General features: G+C 36.9%; 1 protein-coding gene across 6 annotated transcripts; it reads right to left on the bottom strand.

Moving 5' to 3' along the window:
- Window positions 1-147: 147 nt before the first annotated feature.
- On the bottom strand, window positions 148-27,971 carry TRA2B (transformer 2 beta homolog). 6 transcript variants are annotated; one of them, XM_083363737.1, is made up of 9 exons: window positions 27,834-27,971; window positions 18,917-19,194; window positions 16,169-18,650; window positions 14,129-14,317; window positions 13,175-13,290; window positions 9,414-9,497; window positions 4,743-4,799; window positions 3,556-3,629; window positions 148-507 (listed from the first exon to the last, which is right to left on the bottom strand). In XM_083363737.1, the coding sequence occupies exons 3-9, from the start codon at window positions 16,400-16,402 to the stop codon at window positions 497-499; spliced, it is 765 nt and encodes a 254-aa protein (XP_083219863.1). In that variant the 5' UTR covers window positions 16,403-18,650; window positions 18,917-19,194; window positions 27,834-27,971; the 3' UTR covers window positions 148-496. The 6 variants fall into 6 exon arrangements, 5 of the variants coding, with proteins under 5 accessions (XP_083219863.1, XP_083219864.1, XP_083219861.1 ...); XM_083363738.1 differs by having other exon boundaries at window positions 16,211-18,650; XM_083363735.1 differs by lacking the exon at window positions 18,917-19,194 and having other exon boundaries at window positions 16,169-16,373; window positions 18,517-18,650; window positions 27,834-27,937.

The raw sequence follows: 27,971 nt of genomic DNA, 5'->3' as shown, positions 1-27,971 counted from the left end.
TTTCTTTCACTGTTCTGTAAGGACAGCTTCTAGTGTATTCATGTACATTAGCAGATTCTTGCCATGCAATTAGTCACCAATCCACACTTGTATATCCCCTTTTACCCCTCAGATTGTACTTTGGCTAAACAAGATACAAACTTCAAAGTAAGTAAAAAAATGTTTATTATGCCACCATTTCAACGCATATTACACAGGTTTTGATCTTCAAAATACCCTAGAAACTGAAAAAATTGAAGAATTTAGATAACAGAAATCCTGCAAAATTCAGACTAAACACATGCGAAAGACATACTCTTCTCAAAACACAATTCTGAACAAAGCACCAACTACACAAATATGCAGAATGGTACAACACTTTAAAACTTCACCAAAATATTCTCCATAAAAGGTGTAAAAGCCACCTAATTCACTAGGCACCATTCAACTGAACAAAAATAACAAGTATGCAATCACACTGCAGTGTTTGCAGCTATAAAGTCTTCATTTTTTCACTTCAATAGCGACCTGCAATGCAGAAAGAAAGAAGCCAGTTAGAATTTTGAATCTCTGCAAACCTGTCAAAAGGCATCATTTAGAAACTATACTATTTGGAGAAATACAGAATACTATTGGACAACTATTGGAGGCATTTTCCCCTTATGCATAGATTCAGATTTTCTCTATTTGCAAAATGTGCTAATAAAGGGGAAGTCACAATTTCTTCCAATTTACCCAAATTGCTGTGCAATTTCCCCACTATTTTGTAAATGTTTTGGTAATCTGGAGAATGTGTGTGCAGAAATGATACAATGCAAGCAGACTTTGAACCATGCCTGCATATTCAAAAGCAAAATGCGTTTATGCACTTTTAACTTATTTTTTTTAATAACAGGATCAGGATAAAATTATACTTACTAAAAATATTAGATTACCACACTGTCCAATGAAGAAGAAATGCAAAGTTTTCCCCCCAAGTATGTTATGAGGATTTGTTGTGCAAAAAACGGCTCCAACTAGTAAAACTGTTGCTTTATTTCATCTAGATACAAATGAATTAATTCAAACCTCTGATAAACATTATTTTCATTTACTGGAGATAATGAAATGAAGAGAGGACAAATGAGTTTAGTGACTCAGTATTCTAGAAATACTTTGCAAAACTTGTTAGGGCAACACTGCTCATCAAAAGATTAAAGCAGGTAGAGACGTCCGGTTTGTGATGTGGCGAGACGGGATGCAGGAAGGCAGGGCTCTGCCTTCCGTGCCCGATTTCGCCTTGCTGAGGACCCTAAAAAAGGCCTAAAATCGCCCCAAAGAGACAATGAAGAGAAGGGGTGCCTTGTTTATCATGGAGAGATGGAGGTCTTTCCATTCGATACAAGGAAAACCCTCTAAACCTGTAGGGAAAAGACTGGCTACATTCCTGTGGCCGGCCATTAGCTGAGGGCAACCAAAGAAGAAAAAGGCACTACTTAATACATCGGAAACAGCATGTTTGGAACTGGGTGAGGATGTTGATCCTTTCTTTACTATTTTACAACTGAATTTCCTGGGAAAGGCTCCCAAGAAGCTAAAAATCTCCAAATGTAAACAGAAGTGGTGTTTTAATTTTATGGGGGACAGAAACATATAATATTGAAGTGGAAGTAACATAAAGCTACAGTTTTGATAAATTTTGAGAACTGATATAAGAGTTTTTCTCTTTAAAAAACAACAATATTGAGGCAAAATATAAGAAATCAATCCTTTGTTTTAAGAGTGGGAAATGGACTTTGAATGACATCTAGTGGTGGATTTGTGCATAGCACTATAATTTGCTTCCTGGCTGCTTGGTGATTCATCTTAAGAGGGAGAACAGCTGGCAATAAAGGAAAATATTTTGGCATATTTTTCACTGTGACCTTCTTGGATTATAAATACCTACTGAGCTTCAAGAGCTAGTGGGAGAGAAAGAAAAATTGGACCTTGGACTATGCCTGTCTGGGAGAGACTTCTGAGCTGTTTTCAGAGCAGTTGAACATTCTGAACACTTCGAACATTGTGCATTACAACCTTGCCTGATTGACAATTTTTGGATACTTGAGACAAAGGATCACTATAAAATTTTGCTTTCAGAACTGAACCTATACTTTGGAATCTGTTGGATTGTAAAGGATACATATAAACTTTGATCTACTCTTACTGAGTCTGGTGATACTTGAAGATCTCCAGGAATGATGCCTCAAGAAAAAACAAACACCTTTCAGAAAAAAATATATTCTATGCTACAACTAATTCACCAAACAATTGTTGAATGCAAAAAGGACATAAAAAGAAATCATAATGAGACTTAAAAACAATTTAGACAATATAAATGAGCAAATCTCCAAACTAAATCTACAACTAGAAAGTTCCCAGAAAATGACTAAGTATGAACAAATAATCCAGAAATCAGAAGATGAAACGGAGGAAATAGATTTAAAGATGGAAGAGATAAAAGAAGGGAAACATAAATGACTATATAAAAACAAAATACTGCAAGACTTAGCTGTAACAGTGAAAATTCAAAAGACTTAGGTCTGCAAAATATATCTGATGGCAAGGAAGATTTTTAAAAAGGGATTATTATAGAGCTGTTAAGGGAAATGTCACAACTTGGGAGACGGAATGAAAGGAGAAATGGAGGGAGAAAGGAACTGGGAGTTGTTTAAAGAATATAAATGGGCGGAATCCCCCCGCAAAAAAATACCCTACTTAAATTGTCTTCCTCATGCCAAGCAATTTTTACAAAAATAGAAAGAAAATTCATGGGTGATCTAATTGCCCTGGCTTGGAAAACGACTTGGCAAAGAAAGAAAATGAGAGTCAGATTTAAAAAACAGAAGATGTGACCTTTTAGAGTTGGGGGCATCATATGTTTAAATACTTGTTTGAATAAGATTAAAAGAACGGATGACCCTTAGATATAGATTTTTATAATGAAAAATATGATTTAGAATTAAAATAGCATTTTTTCTTTTTTTGATATGGGAAATATGAAGATAAGAGGATTGATTTGAATAAAACTTAGCTATATAAATGTAATTAATATTGAGAAAAATCATAACTGATAAAGGTATTTCAAATACTGATGGGAAATCAAACATGAACAAGAGCACGAAAAACAGGATATGGATTAATGAATTGATATAATTGATTTATGAATTGATATTATTTGTATATTAGTAAAATATGATAAAGATGCTTATATCTAACATTGTATACATTAACAGCACCAAAAATTCTAATGGTGTAATAAAGGGGAAAAATATGGAGAAGAAAGGAGGATCAGGGGAAAAATACCTGATTGTGTAGTATTGAACAGATTTTTATTGAAGAAGTTTTTGTTAAATATTTGAACACAGACATGTTTACTTAGCACTAAAGTCTGTAATTTTTCAAAATTAATAAAACTTATTTCAAATGCTTTGCACAGCTCTTAGTTCAAAGAGCTTACTATAGGTTTATAGCAAAATATTTATGTACTGCTATGGTCTACATTAACTCTACTGGCCTGTAATGGCAAAATTATATTTAGCTGAAAGTGTTACTTACGAGGTGAGTAGGATCGAGACCGGGAACGGGATCTATAACCCCCTCGGCTATAATATGGAGATGGTGATCTTCTCCTGCACAAAAAATGTGACAGTGATGATGTGCATATGGATATACACACTAACTTGCACTGTAACAAATGACCTTAGTAGCTGCACATATCAAGGATAGGATAGGACACAAGAATACTGAAACATCATGGATGCTTCAATCTACTAGTTTGTGTACTACTAAAACTCTCATCATGACCTTTAACTGGGTGAGATGGTACATCATAGGGCAACATTTTTTGAACCCAGGTATCTCAAATGTCTAACTTACAGAATGCGCCCATGATTCCTGAGGTAATGAAATTTGGAAAAGTTGTGACTGCTCCAGTGCTGTTTGCTGCTGTCGTGCGTTGTCCATTTTCAATGTTCCATGAGTGTTTCCCAGCCAGTTTCACAATCCTTTGCTCCCTCTCCCACCCAGCAGCAGCTACTTAGCTCCTCCTAAGGAAGGACATTGGATTTCCAAGGCTCCCTGCCAGATTTCCACAAAGAAACTCAATAGGATAGCTGGCAGGAAGTTGAAAATCGCTCCTGCTCCCACTGCTCTTTTGTGCACCCTTGGTCATTCTTTTTCTGTTTAGGTAAGAAAATACCTTCTGGAAAGATGACCCAAAGGGACACAAGTTGTCTAGTTATTATTAAAAATCACTATTTTTACAAACTGCTTAGTGATATTGTACAGTAGACATCAAATCAGGTAAGGCAGGAAGAAAGTTAGAAGGTTAACCTTAAGAGCTAGTTTTTAGCCCAAGCAGTAATGTTATTGCTACTGCATCTGAATTAATGTTACTTGAGTAACATATAAATGAACTACAACCGGAAATTAGAAATGTTAAGATTGCTCAATATAATACATTTTAATTTTAAATGTGGCCGAATTGTGTTTTGAATCACATAAATGTTCTAACTAAAATGACTACTTCAATCTTGTAGTATAATATGTAATAATGATCTGCCTTCACTTCTTAAATATAGCTAGATCAAAATATTTATTTGGAAAATAAGTAAAAACAGTCTCCCACCAATGTTGGCTTTGAGGATACCCCTCCATATAGATTTTTACCACTGTCCAAAAGAGATTCATATTTCACCATTGCTTGCATATTTTAAAAATCATATCAAAATCCTTCAACATACCTGTACATCTGATCCCTATCTTGGGCACCTCGCCATCCTCCTCCACCTCCACCTCCTCTGTGAAAGGGTAGCAGAATATTTTTAAAAATCTTTGTTAAAACAACAGCATCAGAAACAACTCATAACCTGATCTTCCATGAAACTGCCAAGTCTCCTTTTAAAAGCCCTGGCCATAGTATTTTAAGGGGAGAAAAAATCTGCTCTATTTAATTTTTCTACACCATGCCTGATTTTACCAATAATCCTCACTTAACTGTTCATCCAGAGACCATTCAAAGTTAAAATGGCATGAATAGTGGTTACAGCTGATCCTTGAAGTTAGGGCTTTGCACAGCAACCCCATGATTATGCGATCAAAATCTGGGTGCTTGGCAGCCTGCCTATATTTATGACTACATTACACACTTCAACTCTCCCACCTATCCCCCTCCCCCATCTCTGCCCTTTTGGTCTCTCTGCACTTCATTCCATCTGTTTCTATTTTCCCCAGCTGACCATCGCCATCTCCTTCCTCTCATTGCTGACAAGGCAGTTGTTGGTCTCTTGTGATAGGACAGGAGAGCTGTGAGGTTCCCCCTAATAACTGCAACCAGGATTAATAGGACTGCCATTGCTAAGTGGTGCAATCACTTACTGACCAATCAGCTAATGACTGGTTCAGTTAGCTACAAAAATTCCAATCCTGATTATGGCTGTTATGTGAAAACTACTTATATTCACTTGGTGTCTGAGTTGCCTTTTTTCTAAGCTAAAGAATCCCAAACATTATAGCCTTTTCTTATAAAAATTATGTTGAAGCATTCTATTATTTGGACATATTTAGACTTGTAACTTATTTTTGAATACTCATTTATAGCTGAAAATTTCAGTCTTAGTATCCAGGAGCTGGCTTTTACCAAAACCCTTGCAAACAGAAAATCAGTTCTGTTTAGATTTATAGGGCTGTTCATTTCAAACACTACTGGAAAGCTTACAATATTAAACATGATAAAAGCATATAGAAAAAAAGTATTTCCTTGGCAATAACTACTGTTTTAGTGTGACTATTCTATCAGTCTGAACATAAGCAATAGTTTGGTATACACACCTTCACACAATCACCGAATATAAGCAATGCTTTTATATTCAGACAAACAATTGTTTGTGGGGTTTCAGTACAAATGATAAGCAGTTTTAAGCACTGTTATCCAAAACAAGAAGCTCCAAAATAGAATTTCCCTTCTCTAGAATTCAGCAGCTGAGCGTCCTAAGTGAAGGTTATCTAGATTTTTTTTTAGTCTTGGTTCACGCTGGGGCACACTAGAAAGATGGTACTGGTCACACCTGCAGATGATCTGTAGATGACTTAGCATGGAGCCATGCAAACCATCCTGTTTCTCCTGGATTTCTTAGCATGGCAATAGTATCTTGGAATTGGGAGACACTGTAGTGGTTGTTCTCCTTGTTCTTTGTCTAGTTTTCAGTCGTGTTGAGTGGGAGAAACCTAGCCCTAAGCCCCTGCAGCATGGTGTGTCTTAAGGCATGGTCTCCCACTGTTCTCTAACATTTACATGGAACTACTGGGTGAGGTCATTTGACAGCACAGGGTTATACATCTCCAGCTTTGGCTGGACTATTGGGGTGATGACTAGTGTCCAAAAGTTATGAGGGTTCAATCCTAGCAACTTGAAGTGGCTTTGGACATTTGAACCCCTGTGGTCTGCTGCAGTTGGCAATTTGGTGTACTTGTGGAGTTACTGCTTCTACCTGCAAAGCAGGTTGTAGCCATGGTTAGGCGGCTTTTTACACAGATTTGCTTTGGACACCAATTACATCCATTCCTGGATCAGAACATCTTGCTTACAGTCACTCATACCTTTGTCATTTCCCAGCTGGACTACTGAATCATTGGCCTTGAAAGCAACCCAAAAGTTACAATTGGTCCAGAGTGAGGTAGTACATGCTGCACTGTATGTTCCAAGGTTTGCCCATAATAGACTGCCACTGCCTAGGCTGCACTAATTCACAGGTTTTTTTCAGGTGCAATTCAAAGTGACAGCTACCACCTTTAAAGTCCTACAAGTCATGGAGTCCAGTTGATTAGAGTGATCAAGTTTTAGGTTCCTTCTCTTAAATATTGCCATTTACTGGTACCTAGGATCTGTGCCTTTTTTCCACAGTAACCCCACTTTGTGAAACTTTCTTCCCCCAAGATCTGGCAGGCCCCCACCCTCTTACCCTTCTAGAAGGCTCTTCTCCCCATGTGCTGGAATAGTGTGAATTTGAAGCCTGGAAATGAGTGTTGGAAGAGGATTTTTCTTGTATTGTTTGTTTTTTACTGAACTGTGTTTCAGCCATATAAACTACAGTACAAAAGAGGAATATGCACTCTTTATCAGAAAATAACTCTATAGATTTGGGAAGACTGTCGGTACTGTTAAGAAAAAAGAGATGGAGGCTTCCGGTGGCTCCGCGGCGCCGGAGACAGCCTTCCCGGGCTGCCCGCAGCTCAGCTGTGTGATTTTTCGCCGGAAACAGCGCCGATCAGCTGTTCGGGTGAATTTGAAGCCCCCTCCTCGGGAGAAGAGGAGGGGGTGAGCCCCCAGGTGGGGGTTGAGTTCTCCGGGGCCGCCTGAGCTTGGAGCTTGGGCGGCTGAAGGATTGAACTCCCCCGTAGCCTGGGCTGCTCCCAGCTGACTAGCGTCTCTGCTCCGGACTTTATGGAGCAGAGCCAGGCGTCTGCGACCATCCCTGCTTGAAGGAGAGACTATGAAAGGAAAAGAGCAGGCAGAGCAGTACAAGAGGGAAAGATGAAGAGATGAAGAAGATTATTTTATTTTACTCTCAAGCTTGATGGACTTTGCTTAAAACTTAAAGTGAAAGTGCGTCACAATTGTAAGTAAAAGATGGCGGCTAAACCTCCCCCTAGAACTTTTCGGAGTGCTGGAAATTCTCCGGTGCAACAACAATCATTACTGCAGGCGTTGCATTCTCCCGATGTATTGACATTGAAGGATCTTGAAAAACATACCCAGTTAATTCTGGAGTCAATGGGTGCTAAATTTGCACAGATGGAGGAGAAATTGGAGAAATTGGAGCAGAGAATGGAAGAAAGGATGGAACAGAAACTTAGAGAGATGAAGGCAGACATTTTGTCCTCAGTGCATAAAGTTGCTAAATGTGTGGAGGTGCTGGATGACCAAGTGCAAGACTTGACTCAAAAGAATGCTATATTAGAAGCAAAAGTTTTGGAAATTGAAGATTTAAAAGACAAAATGGATAGTGAACAGAGTCTGGCCCAATTTTACCAGATGCAGTTTGCTGTGAGAATTAGAGGCCTAAAAGAGAATATTAAGGAAGATTTAAAGCAGCTGGTTTCTGAGGCTTTTGAGGGGGTATTGAATCATCCAGCATCTGAAATAAAACAAGGCATGGACAAAGTGTTTCGTGTGAATTCGTGGATTGCTAAACAGAGAAAGTTGCCTAGAGATGTGGTGGTTTATTTTGTAAAAAGGGAAATTAGAGATGAAGTTATACAAGCTGCCTATGATACCAAAGTTGTGATTGCTGGTCAAGAAGTTTTGGTTCTAAAAGAAATTCCTCCAAAGATTTTAAAGAGAAGGAAGGATTTTATTTTTCTTGTGTACGAGCTCAAGCAAAGAGATATAAGGTTCAGATGGGAGATCCCAGCTGGGTTGAGCTTCATGTATGATGGCAAAAGGTACTGTTTGGGTAATGTGAAGCAAGCGCATGACTTTTACAACAATGTTTTAAATGTAACCCCATCAACACTTCTGGAAGCTGCAGAGGGATCTGGAGAAGGAGAACATCAAGAGGATGAAGATGGACAGATAGACGAGAAGGGTACAGGAGGAGTTCAAGCTGCAACTCTTTTGGATGATATTAGAGAACAGAGGGTGACGCGTGATGCCTTAAAACGCTCAAAAAAGACAAAAAAATAAGACCAGCAGAAATCTATGGAACTTCCACAATATACTTATAGACAAGTGGTAGTTGCGTTTTTAAAAGTTTTGGGATGATATGTATGGTAACAGAATCTTTAATTTGGAATTAATGGACAATTTATTACAGAGGAAGAGGAAGAAAGTTTTGTGGGTTAATGCGGGTTAATATGTGTAAGAACTATCTATTATAGTCTATTTTGGCTAGAGAGGTTAATAGGGATAGGTGTTTGTGATGTGTAAATGAGAATATGTTTAGGTAATAGGGAAATGTGGAAGAACATAGATGGGAATGATGCTAGTTTTCTTTTATTTTAGTTCTTTATATATATTTAGTATTGTTAAGGATTGGTTTATTCTATATAAGCTAGAGAGTGGTGGATTTTAGAGTTTATAATTGTTAGTATATGATTGTTTATGATTGCTTTTTAGATATATACCTTGTATTTTGCTCTGGGAAGTCGGAGGGGGGGGAGGGGGGGAGGAGGGGAAGTAGAGGGGGGGAGGCAGGGGAGGGAGGAGGGAGAGGGGGAGGGGGGGAGATAGGGGGGAGGTAGGGAGGGGAGGAGGGAGGGGGAAGGGGGGTTTCTTAAAGGAAAATTGTATTTTTTAAAACTTTTCAATAAAAAAAAAAAAAAAAAAAAAAAAAAAAAAGAAAAAAGAGATGGAGAGGTTGACACAGAGAAAAAGACAGAGGGAGGGGATGAGATAAACAGGCAGAGAGGCTCACCTGTATGATCTACTGTAATAGTCACGGTCATCATAGCCTCTATCATAACCTCTGTCATAATAGTCTCTCCGTCGGGAACTACCACTAAATGGGAAATATATATATGTAAAATATTAGAAAGAGAAATGGAACACACACGAACACACGAACACACACACACACACACACACACACACACACACATATAAAAAGGTAAAGGTTATATAAACTAATATAAAGGAAAGTAAAAAGCATTAAATGTTTCCCATTTTTCTATCAAATAGTGCTTAGATAATATATTAAAAATATAATATCAAGACATAAAATACTTCAATAATACCAGAAAAATATGCTAAACCCGTTATATCAAATTTTACATTACGAAGGCAATTATATTACTTGCAGTCAAATCTTATCTGTTAACTTTCCCCCCCCAGGGCCTAGGTCATTGTTACATCTCTAAATAAGAATGATTTTACACCTTTTTGTGGGTCACACAATGCGCCAAATACATAATGAAACAACTGCTGTGTACTATGCTATTAATGTGGCTTAAGAAACCACATTAATTCTTCCTACTCAGTGCCGTATTTGCAGACTGATATGCAAAATCATAGAAATCTGTCCTCAACCTTAAGTTTTAAAAATATGAGTGTCAATGAGAATCAGTTGGGGAAAGATATATTATAGACAGTCCTTGACTTAAGACTGGTTGCCTAGCAATTTTTCGAAGTTACAATGAATCTACTTCAGAGTTAGTTCTAGTGGTTGGGCCCCGCGGTCATGTGACTGAATTTCAGTTGTTTGGCAGTCAGGTTGCACTGATGGCTTGTTTGCAGTGTCCTGCAGTCACATCACTTGTTTTACAATCATGACTTTGGCGGTTGCTTTACGATGGTGCAAAAAAGGTTGTAAATCAGGTTGGTCATATGACTGGCCTATTTTATGATAGTCACAACTTATGATCCTGATGGGCAGGTCTCATTATGGCCGTCAGTCGAAGACTACTGTTACTGCAGCCAATACAGAATGTTCTATGTGTCTTATATTCACATCTAAAACTATGATATTGCTCAATAAAAACTAGGGCTGTGCGCTGATTCAGGTTTAAAGAACACAATGTAATTTGGAACATATCTAGGCAGTCCATGTAGAAACAGTCAGAAATATATCTTTTTCTGTGCTAACATGATTACTCGTGTGCATTCCTGAAAAAGACTCATTTATCGGGGGCACCTAATAATTTTCTCTTCAAATACAGTTCTGTGTCAGCCTTATGACTGACTGGATTGCAGCTGCATGTTGCCTAATCTGCCATAGATAAATCCATCCATAGCTTGTTTATCATGCTGTAGAAACCAATACCTTTTTCATTTCTGATTTGCTAAATTAATTCTTGGTAGAACAGCTTATGGTTTGTTAGTTCTATCCATTCATAAATCAGGTGTAAGTAGAATAGCATACAACAGCATTCTGCTTGTCAGTTGTAGGAAAATATTACAGCTTGACATGTTGTACAAACTATAAAGATTAAAAAAGGTAAAGGTTTCTGCTGTCGAGTCATGTCTGACTCTAGGAGGTGGTGCTCATCTCCGTTTTTAGCTGAGAGAGCCAGTGTTTTCTGAAAAGGCTTCTGTGGTCATGTGGCCAGCATGACTATATGCCAAGGTTCAAGGAACACTGTTACCTTCCCACCAAACTGATATTTATTTATCTACTTGCATTTGCATGCTTTTGAACTGCCAGTTGAGCAGAAGCTAGGGCAAGAATGAGACCTCACCCCGTCGCATGGTATTTTGGGTCTCACACTATCAATTGTCTGGTGGCTATGCCCAACCCTAGGCCACCTGAGCCCCTTTCACAGACTATGAAATCTGGATGGCAAAAAAGAATGAGACCTGTTTTGTAATATAATATCTTGTTTTTTACCATATAATGTTTTTAAGGCTGAAAGACTTGACAGGCAGTGATGTTTGGAGTATCATCCTATAAGTAAGGGTTTATTATCACAACACATAGCATTGTATAAAAAGATTCAAATGTACAGTATTTTATATCTGAAAACTCTATGTGTGTGCATGTCTATGTCTGCAAAGTGCCCATACACAATCACATCCTCAAATTTCAAATACCCATGATAATGATTTCTTACTTATGAAAAATCAATGCCCATGGGATCACCATTCTCAGGACTCTTAGCAGACTGTAATCCCGTGTCTAGAAGCTATAGCACTCCCACACACACAACCAAAAGTATGGATTTGGTATGTAGATGATACCTTTGTCATAATGAAAACTAGAGCCCATGATAATGATTTCTTACTTATGAAAAATCAATGCCCATGGGATCACCATTCTCAGGACTCTTAGCAGACTGTAATCCCGTGTCTAGAAGCTATAGCACTCCCACACACACAACCAAAAGTATGGATTTGGTATGTAGATGATACCTTTGTCATAATGAAAACTAGAGCCCATGATAATGATTTCTTACTTATGAAAAATCAATGCCCATGGGATCACCATTCTCAGGACTCTTAGCAGACTGTAATCCCGTGTCTAGAAGCTATAGCACTCCCACACACACAACCAAAAGTATGGATTTGGTATGTAGATGATACCTTTGTCATAATGAAAACTAGAGTGTCACTTGAAATAATCAACATCTTCAAAGGAGTAACATTCACTAGAGGAAAAAAACAATAACATACTGGCCATCAGCAGTGGAAATGGCAGCAAATTAGAAACAGATGTCTATTGAAAAACAGCCAAACTAATAACCAAACAAGTAACTCAACTTCCCACAAGAGGTGCTATCTAACATTATTCAGACAAGCACAAATGCACTGAAGCAACCCAGTACAATTTTCAACAAAATGGATAACTAAGCAAATTTATCGAAGAGTGCCTGACCAATCTACCCACTACAACACAACCAACATAAGCTATGAAAAAGATAACACTGCCATTTATCAAAAACATCTCAGAAACAATCAACACACTATTACAACCACACAGAATCATGGTAGCACATAAACCAATGAAAGCCTACATCTTAAGTAAACCAAAAGATCCAGTAGCCCAAGGGGGAAAAAACTGGAGTCATCAATAAGACTGCAACGGCCACTATATAATCAGACAAGCAGAGCACATCCATGAACATCAACTAGCCTGAACATAGGATGAAAACTCCTTAATTTCACAAAACATGAAGAGACATAATCACGGCTTCAATTAGGAAACTGAGCTACTTAGATCAAGTTAAATCCAAAAACTGCTAGGGAATTCCCAGAAGCTTGACACTTAGAAAAATCAGCCAATCACAATAACACAAAATGATAAATAACATTGACATTCTATCCAAAAGTAAATAAAAAAACTAAAAAACAGAAAGCCCAGAACACCTCCTCGCCTGCAAACATGCAAACAAATCAGGGATACCCTCACCCAAAGCTTCTGTATGTAAAAGTGGTCAAAGTGCCCCACTCCCTTCTAGCACTGAAGATGGTTATGAATCATGTGAAAATAATCAACCTAGCTCAGAGAGCACAAGAACTCCATGATACTTTCTAAAGCAGTTCTGCAAAAATGCAAAATAACTTATGTTTAATTATTATTTTAAAAAAGTTTAACTGATTTCATAATTCTAGACTGTGTATCAAATCTGAATATTATCTGGTACAGAATGCTGGGTTCTATATTCAAAACTGCCCATATATAACATTAAACATGGAATTAATGTTGGAAACCTTGACCCAATGAATTAAGATACAAAAACTTACTAAGTGGGTCTGCCCATGTAAATTCCAGGAGTAGGTGTGTGGGGCCTTTTTGTTATTGAGAAATCAACTCTGATTCTTCTCCCATCAAGCTCCATTCCATTGGCTCTTTCTTTTGCCTAAATGAGGGTTAAAAAGATTGCAGAATAAATTAACTCTAATCACAAGTAGATATAAATGTAATAGCTGGAGTGGAAAGCCTATCAGAGTAGCTTTAACAATGTTGTAATACCAACCATAGTATCTACTTGAAAAAAGTGCCATAATGTATACAATTTCTTGTGAATTTATTCATCATAGCCTGGGTCATATTTATTTGTCTGTCATGAAAGAAGGCTAAGATTATGTTTGATGTAAGAATAAAACATTTTGTAATACACAAAATTATTTGTGGCACAACCAAACAAAACAAAACCAGAACCAAATAGGGTTCAAATCCCTACAACTATTAAATTACTGAGATTACCTAACCAATAATTTCCTCTCAAGTTAACTTATTTCACAGAGATAAGAATAGAGAATTATGTAGCTCTTAGAGAAATCCAGAATGTCATAATAAAGGTAACTTTATTCTTTTTCTATTCTCTGTAACAATTCAAATACGAGAGACAATAACATATGCACTGGAATTACTCCAAATCATAAAATTCAGTGGACAACTGCACTGTCTTAAGGTTAAATGAGGGAGTAACAGACATTGGCCATTTAATTTAATGGAGGACTGGTATGTGTAAAAAAAATGCAAAATGCAAAAAGGAAGATCTTTGTGAACAAAATTCTTGATGCTTGTAGCATACAAACTTCAGTTGTGTTTTCTTTTAAAAGTATATGTAGCTATTAACATGAATCTATGTTCGGGAAATATATTCCTTTTTATTCTGGAAAACATCTGTTTATACAACTTTAATTAGCATTTTACACACATTAATATAATTCAATATAAAGACAATTCCTTACCTCCTTAGCATCATCAACACTTTCAAAATAAACAAAAGCAAATCCTCTAGAACGTCGAGACTGCTGGTCATATACAATGGAAACATCAGCAATTGGACCATATTTGGAGAATACTTCTCTCAGATCTCTTTCTGTTGTATATAGGCTTAATCCAAATACTCCAAGACAACAGTTTGGGTCTGGATTTGCCTGTATAAAAAAGAAAAAAAGGAAAAAAATTCTCATAAGAACTCAATGTCCAATAAAAGTAACAAAATACATTCAGGTACAATATAAAACTATTATTTATTTGATATTAAATAATTAACTGCCTTTTCTAGAGAGAACATTGTCCAAATCTCCACAATTTTCTGATGTAGGCCCATTATTATGCAAATTAAGTTTAGAATACACTGATAATTATTGGGAACTTGTGATTTCTCATGCTTAACATGGTTCACTTTTGTATTATTAGAGCATGTTTCTTTTGATATTTGGACATAACAAGCTTCCTTTTTTCATGATACATTTGCTCACACATGAGATCTCTTCACCCATGAAGGATTTAAATAAGTGTTTGTTAATCAACAGGGACACTTTTGGATACATAATACAGAAATATTTTTGGACTGAATAAAACAATAGTACATGTCTCTTTAGATCAGAGAAGGGATTTTAAACTAAAGGTCCAAGGACACTTGTGATTAGATTTCAGAGTGTCCATGGACCTGTATGAGAAAAAAATACAATTTTATTTTCAATAACCTATAGCTGAAATGACCCATATCTTATCAACAAATTAAGAAATACATATATCACATTTTTTTAAAAAAAATTGATAACTGTATCTCAGTACAGGTAGTCTTTGTTTAGCAATCTTTGCAGGCACAGCCATGACAAAAAAGTACAACTAATCCTTCGTTTATGACTGTTACTGGTTTGTACAGATAGTCTTGACTTATGACAATTAGCACAAGAAATTTATTGCTAAGTGATATATCATTAAGTGAACTGTGCCTGATTTTACAAATTTTTCACCACCGTTGTTACGTGAATCACCATGGTCATTAAACAATTCATGCTTCCCCCACAGACTATGCTTGTTGGAAGCTCCTCGAAAAGGTAATCAGTGATGATCACTTGACCCCAGGATTCTGCAACTTCCATAAATACATGTCAGGTGCCAAGTGCCTAAAGTTTGATGATTGTGGAGGGGCTACAGCAGCAGTACGTGCAGGGACTTGGCAACAAATAATTTTTTTCATCATCAATGTAATTTTGAATAATTGATAATTGAATGATGATAAATCTAAGACAACTTGTAAGACAAAAGAAAGCTGAAGATCATAAGCACAGTCTTACAACTGATTTGCTTAATGACCATCCCAATTGTGATTGCTAAATGAGGACTATCTGTATAGTTTCCCCTATAATACAATCTACAACCATGTATCTTATATTATGCATTTAAATAAGTTATCTTAGAAGAGCTCTATAGGTTTCAACAGATTCTCAAAGGGGTCCATTGCCCAAAGTACTTAAGAATCTCTGAATTAGAGGATTTTGTGCAATAGTTTTTTTACTATATTTCTACTGAAATTCTTCATGACCTCTGATTAGCCAGTGGAGAAAGTATAACTTGACACATTCATTATAAACTACATTTGTATTGGTCTTTTAACAAACATAGGTTTGTTTATACAGGACATTTTTGTTAGTACATGAAATCTGGATAGAAGTGAATGGTTTTTTTCTGCAGTGAATCATTAAAATCACTACAATATATAACTATGATCGTGTTTTCCATCTTAAAATATATTAAACTATATAATCTATACTTAAGTTTAAAATGTCTTAGCAAACTTTAAAGCAATCTGAACGATGTAAATTAAGACATAACACAAATCATTAGTATACAGTATCTATTTTAAATAAAATTTACTAAATACATTTAGCATAAATGCAACTTTAACAATTACATTAGCATTATTTACAATACAATTATAACTTTACAAGATTTCTGGGTAATTTGAAAACTTTAGAACCTCCAAAGACACACACAGCTGAATTATCTCTGGTCAACTGCTGCCATCCCAGCCTTACTCTGTTGCCAACATGACGCCGACGAGTAGACATAGGAGAATGGCTGTGACTATGTCGGCGACGATAGTCGCGGCTATAAGATCTGCTTCTTGATCGTCTGTGGGATCGAGAACGTGAACGTGATCTTGTATAATGTCTGCGAGAACTTCTCCTTGATCTGGATCTATAAAGCATGAAAATTAAAAATGTCATTGTGAACGAAAAACACACACCTCACATCTTATTAATAGTGGACCTATAAAATTGCTACTATATTAGAACTAAAATGTACAACCTCTATACGTATGCAATGCTCCTATCAAAGAAGGGAGACTGTAAGCATCTTCCTGGAATTGGTGAAACCAACATTTTCAACTGACTCAGGAAGAATATTTTTTGGAATTAAAAGGCCAAAAAGCTGAGTTTACAACATTTCTAGTTACATAATCCTCTGGCCTCTGGGAGTTGCTCCCAAAAAAGGATGGGGCAAAGGGATAATAGCCACAATAAAAGCAATTCTGGCTAATTCTGAAATAGATTTTATGTCGTACCTGACATTTCAAGTACAAAATCAAGAATTCAAATGTTCCAAGTTCACAACAAAAATCCAACGTTTTAGTTTCTAACTCAAAATCTGTTACAGTAGAGCACTCAAATTGCTTAAAGTTTTGATCCACTGCCATCTGGGACATTTGATTAGTCCAGGCTCGGTATTTTTCTCATTCTGTGCACACCTTTAGTAACATCAATAATGCAACCAAGGTGGTGGCCCTGTGTTGCCTTCAACCATACTTCTTATAGAAAGGAAACCTGGAGCATGGACTTTTTTGAAGAGCTCAGTAGGAAAAGGATATATCAGAAACATATCTGAATTAAAGCATGTTTCTGGTGTAAGTGAATCCAAGTGAAGCATCAGGAATTTCAAAGCAAAAATATACGAAGGCAGATTTTTTTTTATTCCTTTCCTTGTTGACATAGTATTCTATTGTTGGTAGGTTAACTTCACGGATAATTCTGGAATCCATTTCTCTGACTGAGTGGAATGTACATATGTGTACATATGTACATACACATATGTTTTTACATAACCTGCCAGATATTCTTTAAATCTAGATACACTAACATACTAAACTTTAACCTTTGTGTACAGCTAATCCTCAAGTTATGACTGAAACTGAAGCAGGACTGCCAACATTAAGTAATGCAGTTGTGTGAGATCATGTCTTATGACTGCATCACTTACTAAAGCAATCGAGATTGCTGTTGTAAATCAAGATGTGCGAATCACTAAGCTGAAAAGCGAGAGTAAGGCAAGGAGCACAGGGTGCCACTGTGGGATGGAGAGGTCCTGGAGGTTAATTCCCAATAGTTAAATCAGAAGGGTCTTTCATTTAGTGTGGATCTTAGGGTAGGGGTCTCCAACCCTTGGGCTATGGACTGGTACCAAACCATGGCCTGTTAGGAACATGGGTCATGCAAGCGAAGCTTCATCTGCGCATGCACAGGATCTAGGTTGCGAACACCCCCCCTCCCCCAAAGACAACTAGTTCCTGGTGCCAGAAAGTTTGGGGACCGCTGATGCTGTGGTGTATGCAAGTACAAGGAGGGCATGGAATAAGCAGGGCAGGAGGGAGACTTACCTGGGCAATATGATCTTCCTTGCTAGATTCCCCACTGACTTTGCTTGTGGGAAGCCAGCAGGAAAGGTCACTAATGGTGATCAGGTGACCATGGGTTGCTGTAATCAGTTGTAAGTATGAGTTGGTTACTGAATACCTGAATTTTGTTCATGTGACCATATGGACATGGCAATAATCGGAACTTCAAGGACCAGTTGTATGTTCTTTCATTCAGCATCATCGTAACTTCAAATGGTTGCCAAATGAATGGCCATAATTTGAGAACTACCTGTAATGAACTCTAGAGTCCAGTTATATTAAGATCCAGGTACGTTATTTATTTGCCTAGCAAAATTTTAATCACCCATTGTCTCAATCAAGACAAGCCATATTATCCTTATGTACAATACAGCAATAAAACTCACTACGGACACCTATAGTAACTAAACAAGATTTAAGTAACAATTGAGAATTAATGACTGGAGGACCATCTGAAAATTTTAGCACTAAATTCTAAGATCACTAGAACTAAAAGCAAACTTACAAACATACATCTCATAAGGAAATAATTGCAAACCACTCGTTAGCACTGCCAAGAAAACTACATGAATACAGTCACTAAGCTCAATGCAAGAGCAACTTACCTGTATTTAGACAGCCAATTAACATTTGAGATAAATTTAACAAATATACTTCACATAAGCTTACCGAGATTCAGATCTTGATCTAGATTTTGACCTAGATCGCCTTGAACCCTCCTTGGATCTGGATCTAGCAGGGGAGTGCCTTGGAGACTTGCCAGAACCATGAGCACTTCCGCTTCTGGAAGCAGAACGGGACTCCTGTGTATAGAAAATGCATAATTTAGTTTAAGTTCAATGTCTTTAGTATTTTAGTCTAAAGAAGGTCTGGTGAAAAATAAAGTTCTTTGTCTCCATTATGTGTCCGGGCAGTTTCCACTAGAACTGCCTAGATTTAGGATTTTTTTGCCTGTTAAGCACTTTTGTTTTTAAGAAACCCCTGCATGGTTTTTCTTCTATTAAACAAATAATGCATGCATGCATGTTTATCAAAATATACAGGGACACATAAACAGACTAGTAATTACTTAGCGTAGTGCTTTCAGATTCCAGATTACTTCTTATCTTAACTTCATTTTTATTTCTTTTCTTCATTCTTCCGTTTCAAATTCTGACTTCTTTCATCTTCCCCACTTCACACAAATTGCTCAATATTCTATAAGTGGGACTTCTGGTCTGATAATTAGCATGCATTCACTTTCTTTTTTTTCAAATTTCAGCTTCACTTATTCCTGAGCTTCAAATAATTCTCATTTATAAAACTTGTCAAATGGCGACTTCCGCATTTTCCTTCTTCAACATTAACCTTAATAAAAAAAGAACAGGATGAAGAATATTTAAAACTCCAGGATAGATATCTAGTGTCAAAACTGAAACTAGAAAAAATGCTATGTGTTTGCACGGCTTTTAATTAGTATGCAGTTTTGTACTGTGATGCAGGTTTATGATTGTATTTTTTAGAAAAATGTCAATTCAATTGAAAATGGTTGACCAGCTACAAATTTCCTTATTAGGCCTACATTAGATGTCCAAATAGCTGAGGACTTTTTCATATTTAACATTTAGAAATTAGTAATGTATTTCAAAATCACGTATTTACATAATTCTACTCAACTGAGCTATTTTTAATAGAGTATATGTATCAAATTAAGAACCTGATTTCTCAATAGCATATGCTTTAATTTCTTCAGCAATTATGGAGAATTCTACCATAAGTAGGAGAGCGGTCTTAATCTATGACAGCCCCCGTCAGCACCATTTTAGACTAAAAAAGAATCACTGAAAAGCATATGCTCCTGTGAGCTTTTATGAAATGCAGCTGATGAAGTGGACTGAGACACATAAAAGCTTAATAACATTTTCTTGTCAGTAAAGTGCTGTCAGACTTCTGATATGTCACAATGAAAATTTTACGCTAAAATTTAATCATGACAAAAGAAAATACATTTGTCTTAAACAACGTATTTTCCATATTATCCATATTTTAAAATTTGGTAGTTTTTATGTTAAATTAATACCAATTATCTTAGAACAAATAATATCTATCTAGTTCCTACAATATTTGCACCGACAATACAAAAATACTGTAATACAACTGTTGCTGTACCATATACAAAATACAAATATAACATCACAGGAAGTCTTAGGAGAATTCAATCAGGACATTATTATGTTATAAAACTGTGCGTTCTCATGCAACATTTCAATTTCATCATTCATTCAGCACTGACAATGGCTAAAACTACAATTTATTACTGCTAAAGGCAAGTTCATAGATACACTGTCTCACCTGAACTTCTTGGTATATCTCTTTCTTCAACACCCCACACCCCATGAAAACAGAAAGAATCCCCAACTCATAAACTTTTGGTACATAATGCTTATTTGAAAAATGTGACCTGGCAAAGTCTTCACATTAGAGTTGGAACAATATTTTTTTAAAAAATAAAATCTACTTATTTACAATATTTGTATAAGTTTTTCATTTAAAAAAGAATCCTGAAAATGACCTATAAATCTCAAAGCTTTTGTCCTAAAAAAAGTACAATATATAGTTTAAATCAAGCTCAATATTTCATGTATTTTCTAAACAATGGTGCAAGATTTTGTAGCAGACTACGTTTACAACTACAGCAAGTATTATTTATACATTTTCATTATGGGGCCATATTTTTTTCATAATTTGGGGATTTTGTTTTATCACAAATGACTGCAAAATAGCCCTATATAATGTTTACTATATCCAGCAGTCATGACAAATTGAGAATGTAGTTATGGGAATGGCACACAAAAATAGTTCAACTAAACTTGGAAGTTACTGAGCAAAATAAGAGTTTATTTCCATGGAATAAAAATGGAAAATCTGGTAAGTTAACATACGTGTTAGAGAATGAACCATTGTTTAGACAGAGTATGCTACTTACTTTTCACACAATTACATCCCAGTAACTAGTAGTCTGAGCTTCCCTCCAAATATGGAGTACTTAATGTTTTGTACTATAGTGTCATATAAGCTGCATGAACTGAAATCATGGACATAATTTATACAGGTAGTCCTTGGGATACAAGAGGTCACTTAATGACCAAAGTTATGACAGAGGTTGACTCAGCCTTCCATCCTTCCGAGGTAGGTAAAATGAGGACCCAGATTGTTGGGGGCAATAAGCTGACTTTGTAATAATGCAGCTTGGGGGGAGGGCAAAAGCCCTAATAAGCAGGCATATACATAGAATGAAGGCTATTGCTAAGCACATTGATTTGTGCTTTAGATTGTAAGCCGCCCTGAGTCTTCGGAGAAGGGCGGGATATAAATGGGATTAAAAAAAAAAGATGCCCCCAAACTAAATGCGAACCTGTTTCAAAGTTATGATAACGCAGTGGCCCTGCAGTCACTTACTCTTATGACCCCCACCATTGGGACACTGAAGAACTCCTCCACCCCCATCCTGCCCTGATGTGACCCACAGCCCTTGGGCCTGTTACCCATGCCTCCTGGAAGCAACTGCTGTTTCCCACATGTTGACAATCCCTTGTGGCCTTTGAAGCTTTCCCATAACCTAGCAAAAGCCATGAGGATTTGCAGTTTCTCAACAGCCAGCTAGGAGGGCTTGCCATCTCTTAACAGGCAGCTGATCAGCCTAGAAAGCTACAAAAGGTTAGAAAACCGGTCTTTGTTTTGCCCCAGAAAAGCAAGAGCATCTTGGTATGTGGAAACGCAGTGGCAGAACCAAGAAAGGCAGGCCCAGAATTCTCCTTCCAGAGTTTCTCACTGGCAAGACAGTCAAGTACAAAGCGTGTGTATGTGGGAGTCAGTAGGAGGCATTGGGGAAGAACAAGTTCCTTTTCTCTGGGTCGTTTCTCCTTCCCTTTTGGAAGCAAGTGCCATTTTGACGGGCCCACAATTCATTATGGCTACTCTGAAAATGGCATTTGCTTCCAGGCTTTAGCTGTGCAATCTAGGGACAAGAAGGGACAGAGCAGCTTGCTCTCGTTCCCAATGCAACAGAGTTTCCAGAAGGTCTGTGTTAAAAGGTGAGCGATCAGCAGGGCATGTAGGACCCCAAGGGACAGGAAGCAAAGCATGGAATACCTCAGGGGGGCAGGCCTTGAGCAATCTGAGGCGGGTGGACTAGGTCTCCCAGGATTACCCTTACTCCTGAGGTACCCCATGCTCCATTTAACAACCCACAGGTTCATTTAATGATTGCACTGGGCAGAGAAGGGATGGCTGGTTGTTATTTGATCCAATTCATTTAATGTTTGTCCTAAACGTACAACTATAATGAGCAGGATCCATTACGGTTATAACTTTAGGATTACCTATACTTAGCTACAGGCAACTGTACAGTTCCAAGTGTTATAATTAAGCTTGTTTTAGGGGAAAAATGAATTAGATACTAGGTTCAGATTGACACTGAAATTATATATCAAATATATATCTCATGGGAAATGTAATATAAGTCCTAAATTGGGATCTAGGACTCAAATTCAACTCAAGACAGAATGACGTAATTCACTATATGCACTCTGTAGCCAAAAAGACCTTTTTCAGCTTTGGTTGGTGCACCCAGTTGTGGCCATTTCTCAAAAAGAAGGCCCTGAATATAAATATTTGTGGTGTTGATACCCATTGATCAAATTACTATAATTTGTTGTATGAATGGTTGCCCTGGAAGCCTACTAAGAGACTTCAGAAGATGCAGAATGTAACCGCCTATGAGGTAATGGCCCAGACACTTTACTGTCACATTACCCCATTAGGGGATTTGCATTGGCTGTTAGTTAACGTGATATTTATCTCCTATGAACCCCCAAATGTTATGGCCTAGCCCTAGATATTTTCAAGATACTCTATTCTCACCCTATATATACAAACAGAAAACACCTGCTGAATGTCTACATACCATTATATCCAGTAGGAAGGGGCACAGAAGCCAGCAAGTGCTCCCTCTATTAGAACAGAACAATTACTGGATATTAAATTGGCCACATCCCTCACAATCTTCCAGAAACTTGTTAAAATTTGGTTATTCTAGAAGCACTTTAGTAAAATGTTCAAATAAGATGGAATGCCATGAATTCTACTGCAGTTTGAGGTTATTGTAATTAACTGTTTTACTTTCATTGTGTTAACCTTTTATTATGTAGATTGATTTTACATAATTTCTGAAGATGTAAACATTTCATAAAGCAATAAAAATAAGTTGTAATTTTAAGATTTCAGCACATGAAATGTAGTTTAATACATGGAAGCAACCCAATTCCTTCGAAATATTCTGGACTACAATTTCCACATAACTTTGGTCAAATTGGGATATCATGGGAATTGTAGACAGAACATCTGCAGGGCAGCACTTTGCTTACGTAAGTACAAATAAAATGTCAGATTCACATGCATTTTCTATATGGATGGAAGAATGGTATTATATACAAATCAAGAAACCAAGCTTTAAAAAATGCTAGTTTGTCCTTAAGCAACCTGTTTTTAAAGCATAATTTGGAATCTTAAAAAAGAATGCTAGTTGATTTCCTAAGTTTTTAAAAGTGAAAAGTTCTGCTCGCAGTCATCCATATAGCTTAGTGCTAGAAGACAGTACTTACTGGAACCAATAAGCTGTGAACTTCTCTCCTGTCATCTATTAGATACCTTTACCTATTATTTTGGCGCCTTGTTCCCAAACATGGCTAATATTGGAGATATTTTGCGGAAAAGCAAGATTTACATAGAAGCAGTTTTGCAACAGCATTCATGTTCGACTTTAGACTTTCAAAAAGTCTAAAAATGTTCACTGATCAAAAAGATTACCTGTTTATGCTACATGAGAGCCAACAAATGCATTCCACATAAAAACAATCTGTTTTTAAAACATATTCCCTTTCGTTTTGGCAGGAAAAGCTTTCTAGAAACCAGTAAAGCGTGTTCCTCTAGAATCTTAATGGTTTTCAAGTTGCATGTAGATTTTCTTCCACCAATGTGATTCTCAAGTCAGAACAATATCATTGAATAAAATATGAAAGATAAAACTCTGTATAATTTATGTTCAAAATATGTATGTCATTTATTCATTAAGCTATTTTATGAAAATAGCATGCAGAATAGCTAAGCACAACTAGTGGTCAATTTTTAAAATGAAAAATACCGTGAGTTGGCTGCAGTAAGAAATCCCAAATAATTCATGGTATAGACATATCAAAAACCAAGATCATGGTCGTCAGCAAACAACCCGTTAATTTACCACCAATAAATTGGGAAGGAATACCATTAGAAAAAGTTGAAAGGATCACGCACCTCGGTTCTAATTTACACGAAAGCTGGGACATGACCACTGAAGTAAAGACAAATGAAAAAGGTATTCTGCAGTCATGACATAAGCCTAAGATTGAAAAATCAGGCTAGTCAGATGTTATATTTTTTCTATCCTGCTCTATGGAGTAGAGTTGGTCTCTTGACAGAAGGCCACCTGAAGAGACTAGAACCATTTGAAATGTGGATTTACAGGCGGCTGTTACATATAAGCTGGGTTGACAAGATCAGAAATGAGGTGATACGCCACCTGGGAAAGCCAAGGGAAATCATCAAAACACGTGATGCGACACCCAGAAAAATACTCCATTTAATCCTCCAGGGAAAGACTGAAGGCAAATGAGGTCCAGGCAGAAGAACATCATGGCTTCAAAATCTAAGGGACTGGTTTGGACAAAACTCAGCAGCACTTTTTCATGCGACTGATAAAAACAGGATCGCCAACATCCGCTAACAGACATGGCACAAGAAGAATAGACATTACTGCAGTCTACAGCATTTCCTCCTTTTTTTTCTTTGCCTGAAAGTAATATCAATCTGTTCTATCCCCTCTTTTGTTTTAATGATTTAGGGAATAGAATGGTCCAGGAAAAGCCTTAAACGTTCAGTCAATCAACCTATCTTTAACAACAAACAAGAATCAAATGTAAAATGTAAAAACATTGTCATCAAGAAAAAAATCTTAAAAACAACATGAACTTTTAGTAGTAAGGAATTTCAGCAAATATAGGACCAAATTCTGATTTTTGGGTAATACAGGACACATTTCTAGAGTTTTTACGGGATAAATTTATTCAGAATTAAAATTGCTTAGAACCACAACTAAAACGTTGACTTCTATTACAGTACAGGCTTGTACCTTCCTTACTTTATTAAATCTGGGAAGAGACCAGTAATTTCATAATATACTGTAGTGTAATGGCTTCCTACATTAGGGAAGTCCTGAGGAGAGATAACCTATATAACTTTGTTTTGAAATTCAGACTATAAGCACTTCAACATTTTTTTAGTCTGCAGACTCAATGAACGTTAAACATTTTATCCCATCTATCCAGTTTCTATGCCTTGATTTCCACATTACTCCTTTCCCCAACATTTATCTAGGCTCTTGCTATATTAATCTCTCCTTGCAGTTAACTGCACCCACAGTTAGGAGCATGTTCAGCTATTTTCTCCAGGAGATAAAACCCTCCCATTATGCATTTCTTTGTCTTGTCTCCATTTACTTAAGTGTTTACCATGCACTGTTGCTCTCAAGAATATTCGCAGACCCATTTTGAATATATTGACAAAGATATCCTCCTTTCCAGCTACATTGTTTTTTTTTAAAAAAGCCAGAATTATTCTGTGAAGCAAATCTGAATTAGAAATATTTTTCCAAAAGATAAGTCCTCCTACAACTATGCAACTAAGTTTAAAAAAATCCACAGAATTTAGTGCAGAATTATCTTTGGAGGCTGCTCTGATAGTATAAAATACATTTCAATCAATCAGCCTAAAGTCATAAACCGTGAGTCACAATGCAATTAATTTAAAAACTTAAGAAATTAACTTAATGAAGAATTGAATATATATTTCTTAAGTACAGCAAACCTTTCCTTTATTACACTGCATGTCCCAAAGGTGCTTTCTAAAAGGCAACTGGACTTTCTTGGGTTTTTTCTTTAAAACTTTTCACTTCTCATCCAAGAAGCTTCTTCAGTTCTGAATGAGAAGTGAAATGTTTCCATGAAAGAAAAAAGAAACCCAAGCTAATTCATCTGCCTTTTGAAAACCACTTTTTAGGACAACCATGACCTGGATGACTGAGAGTCTCCACAGACATTACTACTTAATGTAACAACACCTAGCTGACTCTACAGTACAATATGTGGGCTTAGAAGATCAGTTAGTCCTAATTGGAAGATCACCAAGCAGTGCTACTAGTAGGTGGTGCTGGGGGAAAAAATCTCAAGAACAAAATTATGGAACAATTTTTGCACTGTTGCAGAGAAAGCTATATTGATATGCCCATTTAACTCAAGTTAGGCTTGAGGATGCCTTTGTCTACTTTCAACATTATTAATTAGCTTCCCAGGAAAGGTGGGGTTTTTTTTTTTAAAAAAAAGCATTTTTTTTACTCTAGCTTGATCTACAGCAGTGACATCAATGCAAACTTAAAACAGTAGTGCTAAAACCATGCCTATTAGGAAAATTTACTGCAGCCAATTTTACACAATAAAAGTAGTACTCATTTATAGGCATTTATCATAATATGTGCTAAATTATATTGTACTACTGAATGCGACAGTCATATAATATTTAGGATTCCCAACTACAAAGTACAATAATCCATAAATTAAATTTTAATGGCTTAATAATGATGGATACCATATATAAACATGATTTTTTCACCCCACCCTTCTCAGTACAGAAAACAGAAATGAAAATGTGAAAAGAACCAAGTGCCATTTTCTTACTCAATTTCTCTTTCTGAATCAGCAATCCAATTTGATTAAAAATATTAATATGCCATCGCTGCATTAGAGAATTCCTAAACATGTACCGTAACAGATTAGTTGATTTGTATTTTCCAAAATTCCAGACTCCATCTCTCTTCTTTTGCACAAAATCTATTTTTTTGCCATACAACTTTCACTTTTTAGAAAAGTTGCAAAATGACTATGGTGGCCTTCTCCTTCTGTAATGTTGAATTAATGAAACCCTCTACAAAGCAGCAGCCTAACATATTAAACACTATCGCAATTGATGTGCAGCCTTTGCACACCTTTTTTCCTGCTTTGTGTTCCAGATTCAGCTATATTAAACCAATGTTTTTATTGCCAATTAGCAGATAAACCAATATTACACTGTTGGAGAAGTCAATATAGTTTGAAATAAAAATTTCAGCTTTTTAAATTATCTACTACTTTGGCAAAGCCTCACTTATTTTGCCCTTCTATTCCACAAACACTAATAGGATATGTTACGTTTATATTCAAAGAACCAATACTAAAAATTATTGTTCAATGTGTTTTTAAGGAAACTGTGTGCTACAATAAAGTTATGCTGGATTTTTGGTCACAGTGCTTTTCCGTTAACAAATCAAATTATATAAGAATTCAGAGTGCACGTGTGCAAGAGCAAAAATTTGGAGTGAAGCTGAAACACCATTAATACGAAACGGCGAAAAGAATGAAATCTCTATCAGAGACGTTTGGATGCAAACACCGGGGACAGCGCTCGCCATTTGCAAAGAAATCAGCTCTATCGCATTCCAGCGAGGAAAGGTTGCCAATCTTCCGCGGCCATTTTGTCCCCGCGGCGGCGCGTTCCTGCGGGTCAACTGCCCAAGATGGCGTCGGGAGAGGGGCTCACCATAGAGCTCCACGTCACAGCGCGCCCTCTCTACAGGAAACGATGGGCCATTTTCTCGCGCCAAATCAAGACGATTCAGGCTAAGAAGGGAGAGGACGTTAGGCCGGAGGAACAGCCGTTTCCCCATTCAAGATCTTTCCCTCTTAGCTCCACGCCAGTCCCAGAGAAAAGGGAAGGGAAGTCAAGATGCCTTTTCTTTAAAAGAAAAAAAAAGCCGAAAATGCGTATTTTCTTTTTTAATGTAACAGGCTGCTTAAGCCGCGCTCGCAAGCACTGTATATTACCCGCTCGCCGTAGTTCTGCTCCCCGCTGTCGCTCATTCTCCCGCTTAGGAGCTGTGGACGCCAACCGCGGTTTCTAACGCCAAACCGTCTCTTCGTTAGCCTTCTCCGCAGAGGAAATGACGACGTTTCCAAAGCCCC

Source organism: Vipera ursinii (genome assembly GCF_947247035.1).
Source record: "Vipera ursinii genome assembly, chromosome: 5".
Classification (NCBI taxonomy): Eukaryota; Metazoa; Chordata; class Lepidosauria; order Squamata; family Viperidae; genus Vipera; species Vipera ursinii.
The sequence above is the reverse complement of the archived record's forward strand: the minus strand, read 5'-3'. Positions and strand labels throughout refer to the sequence as shown.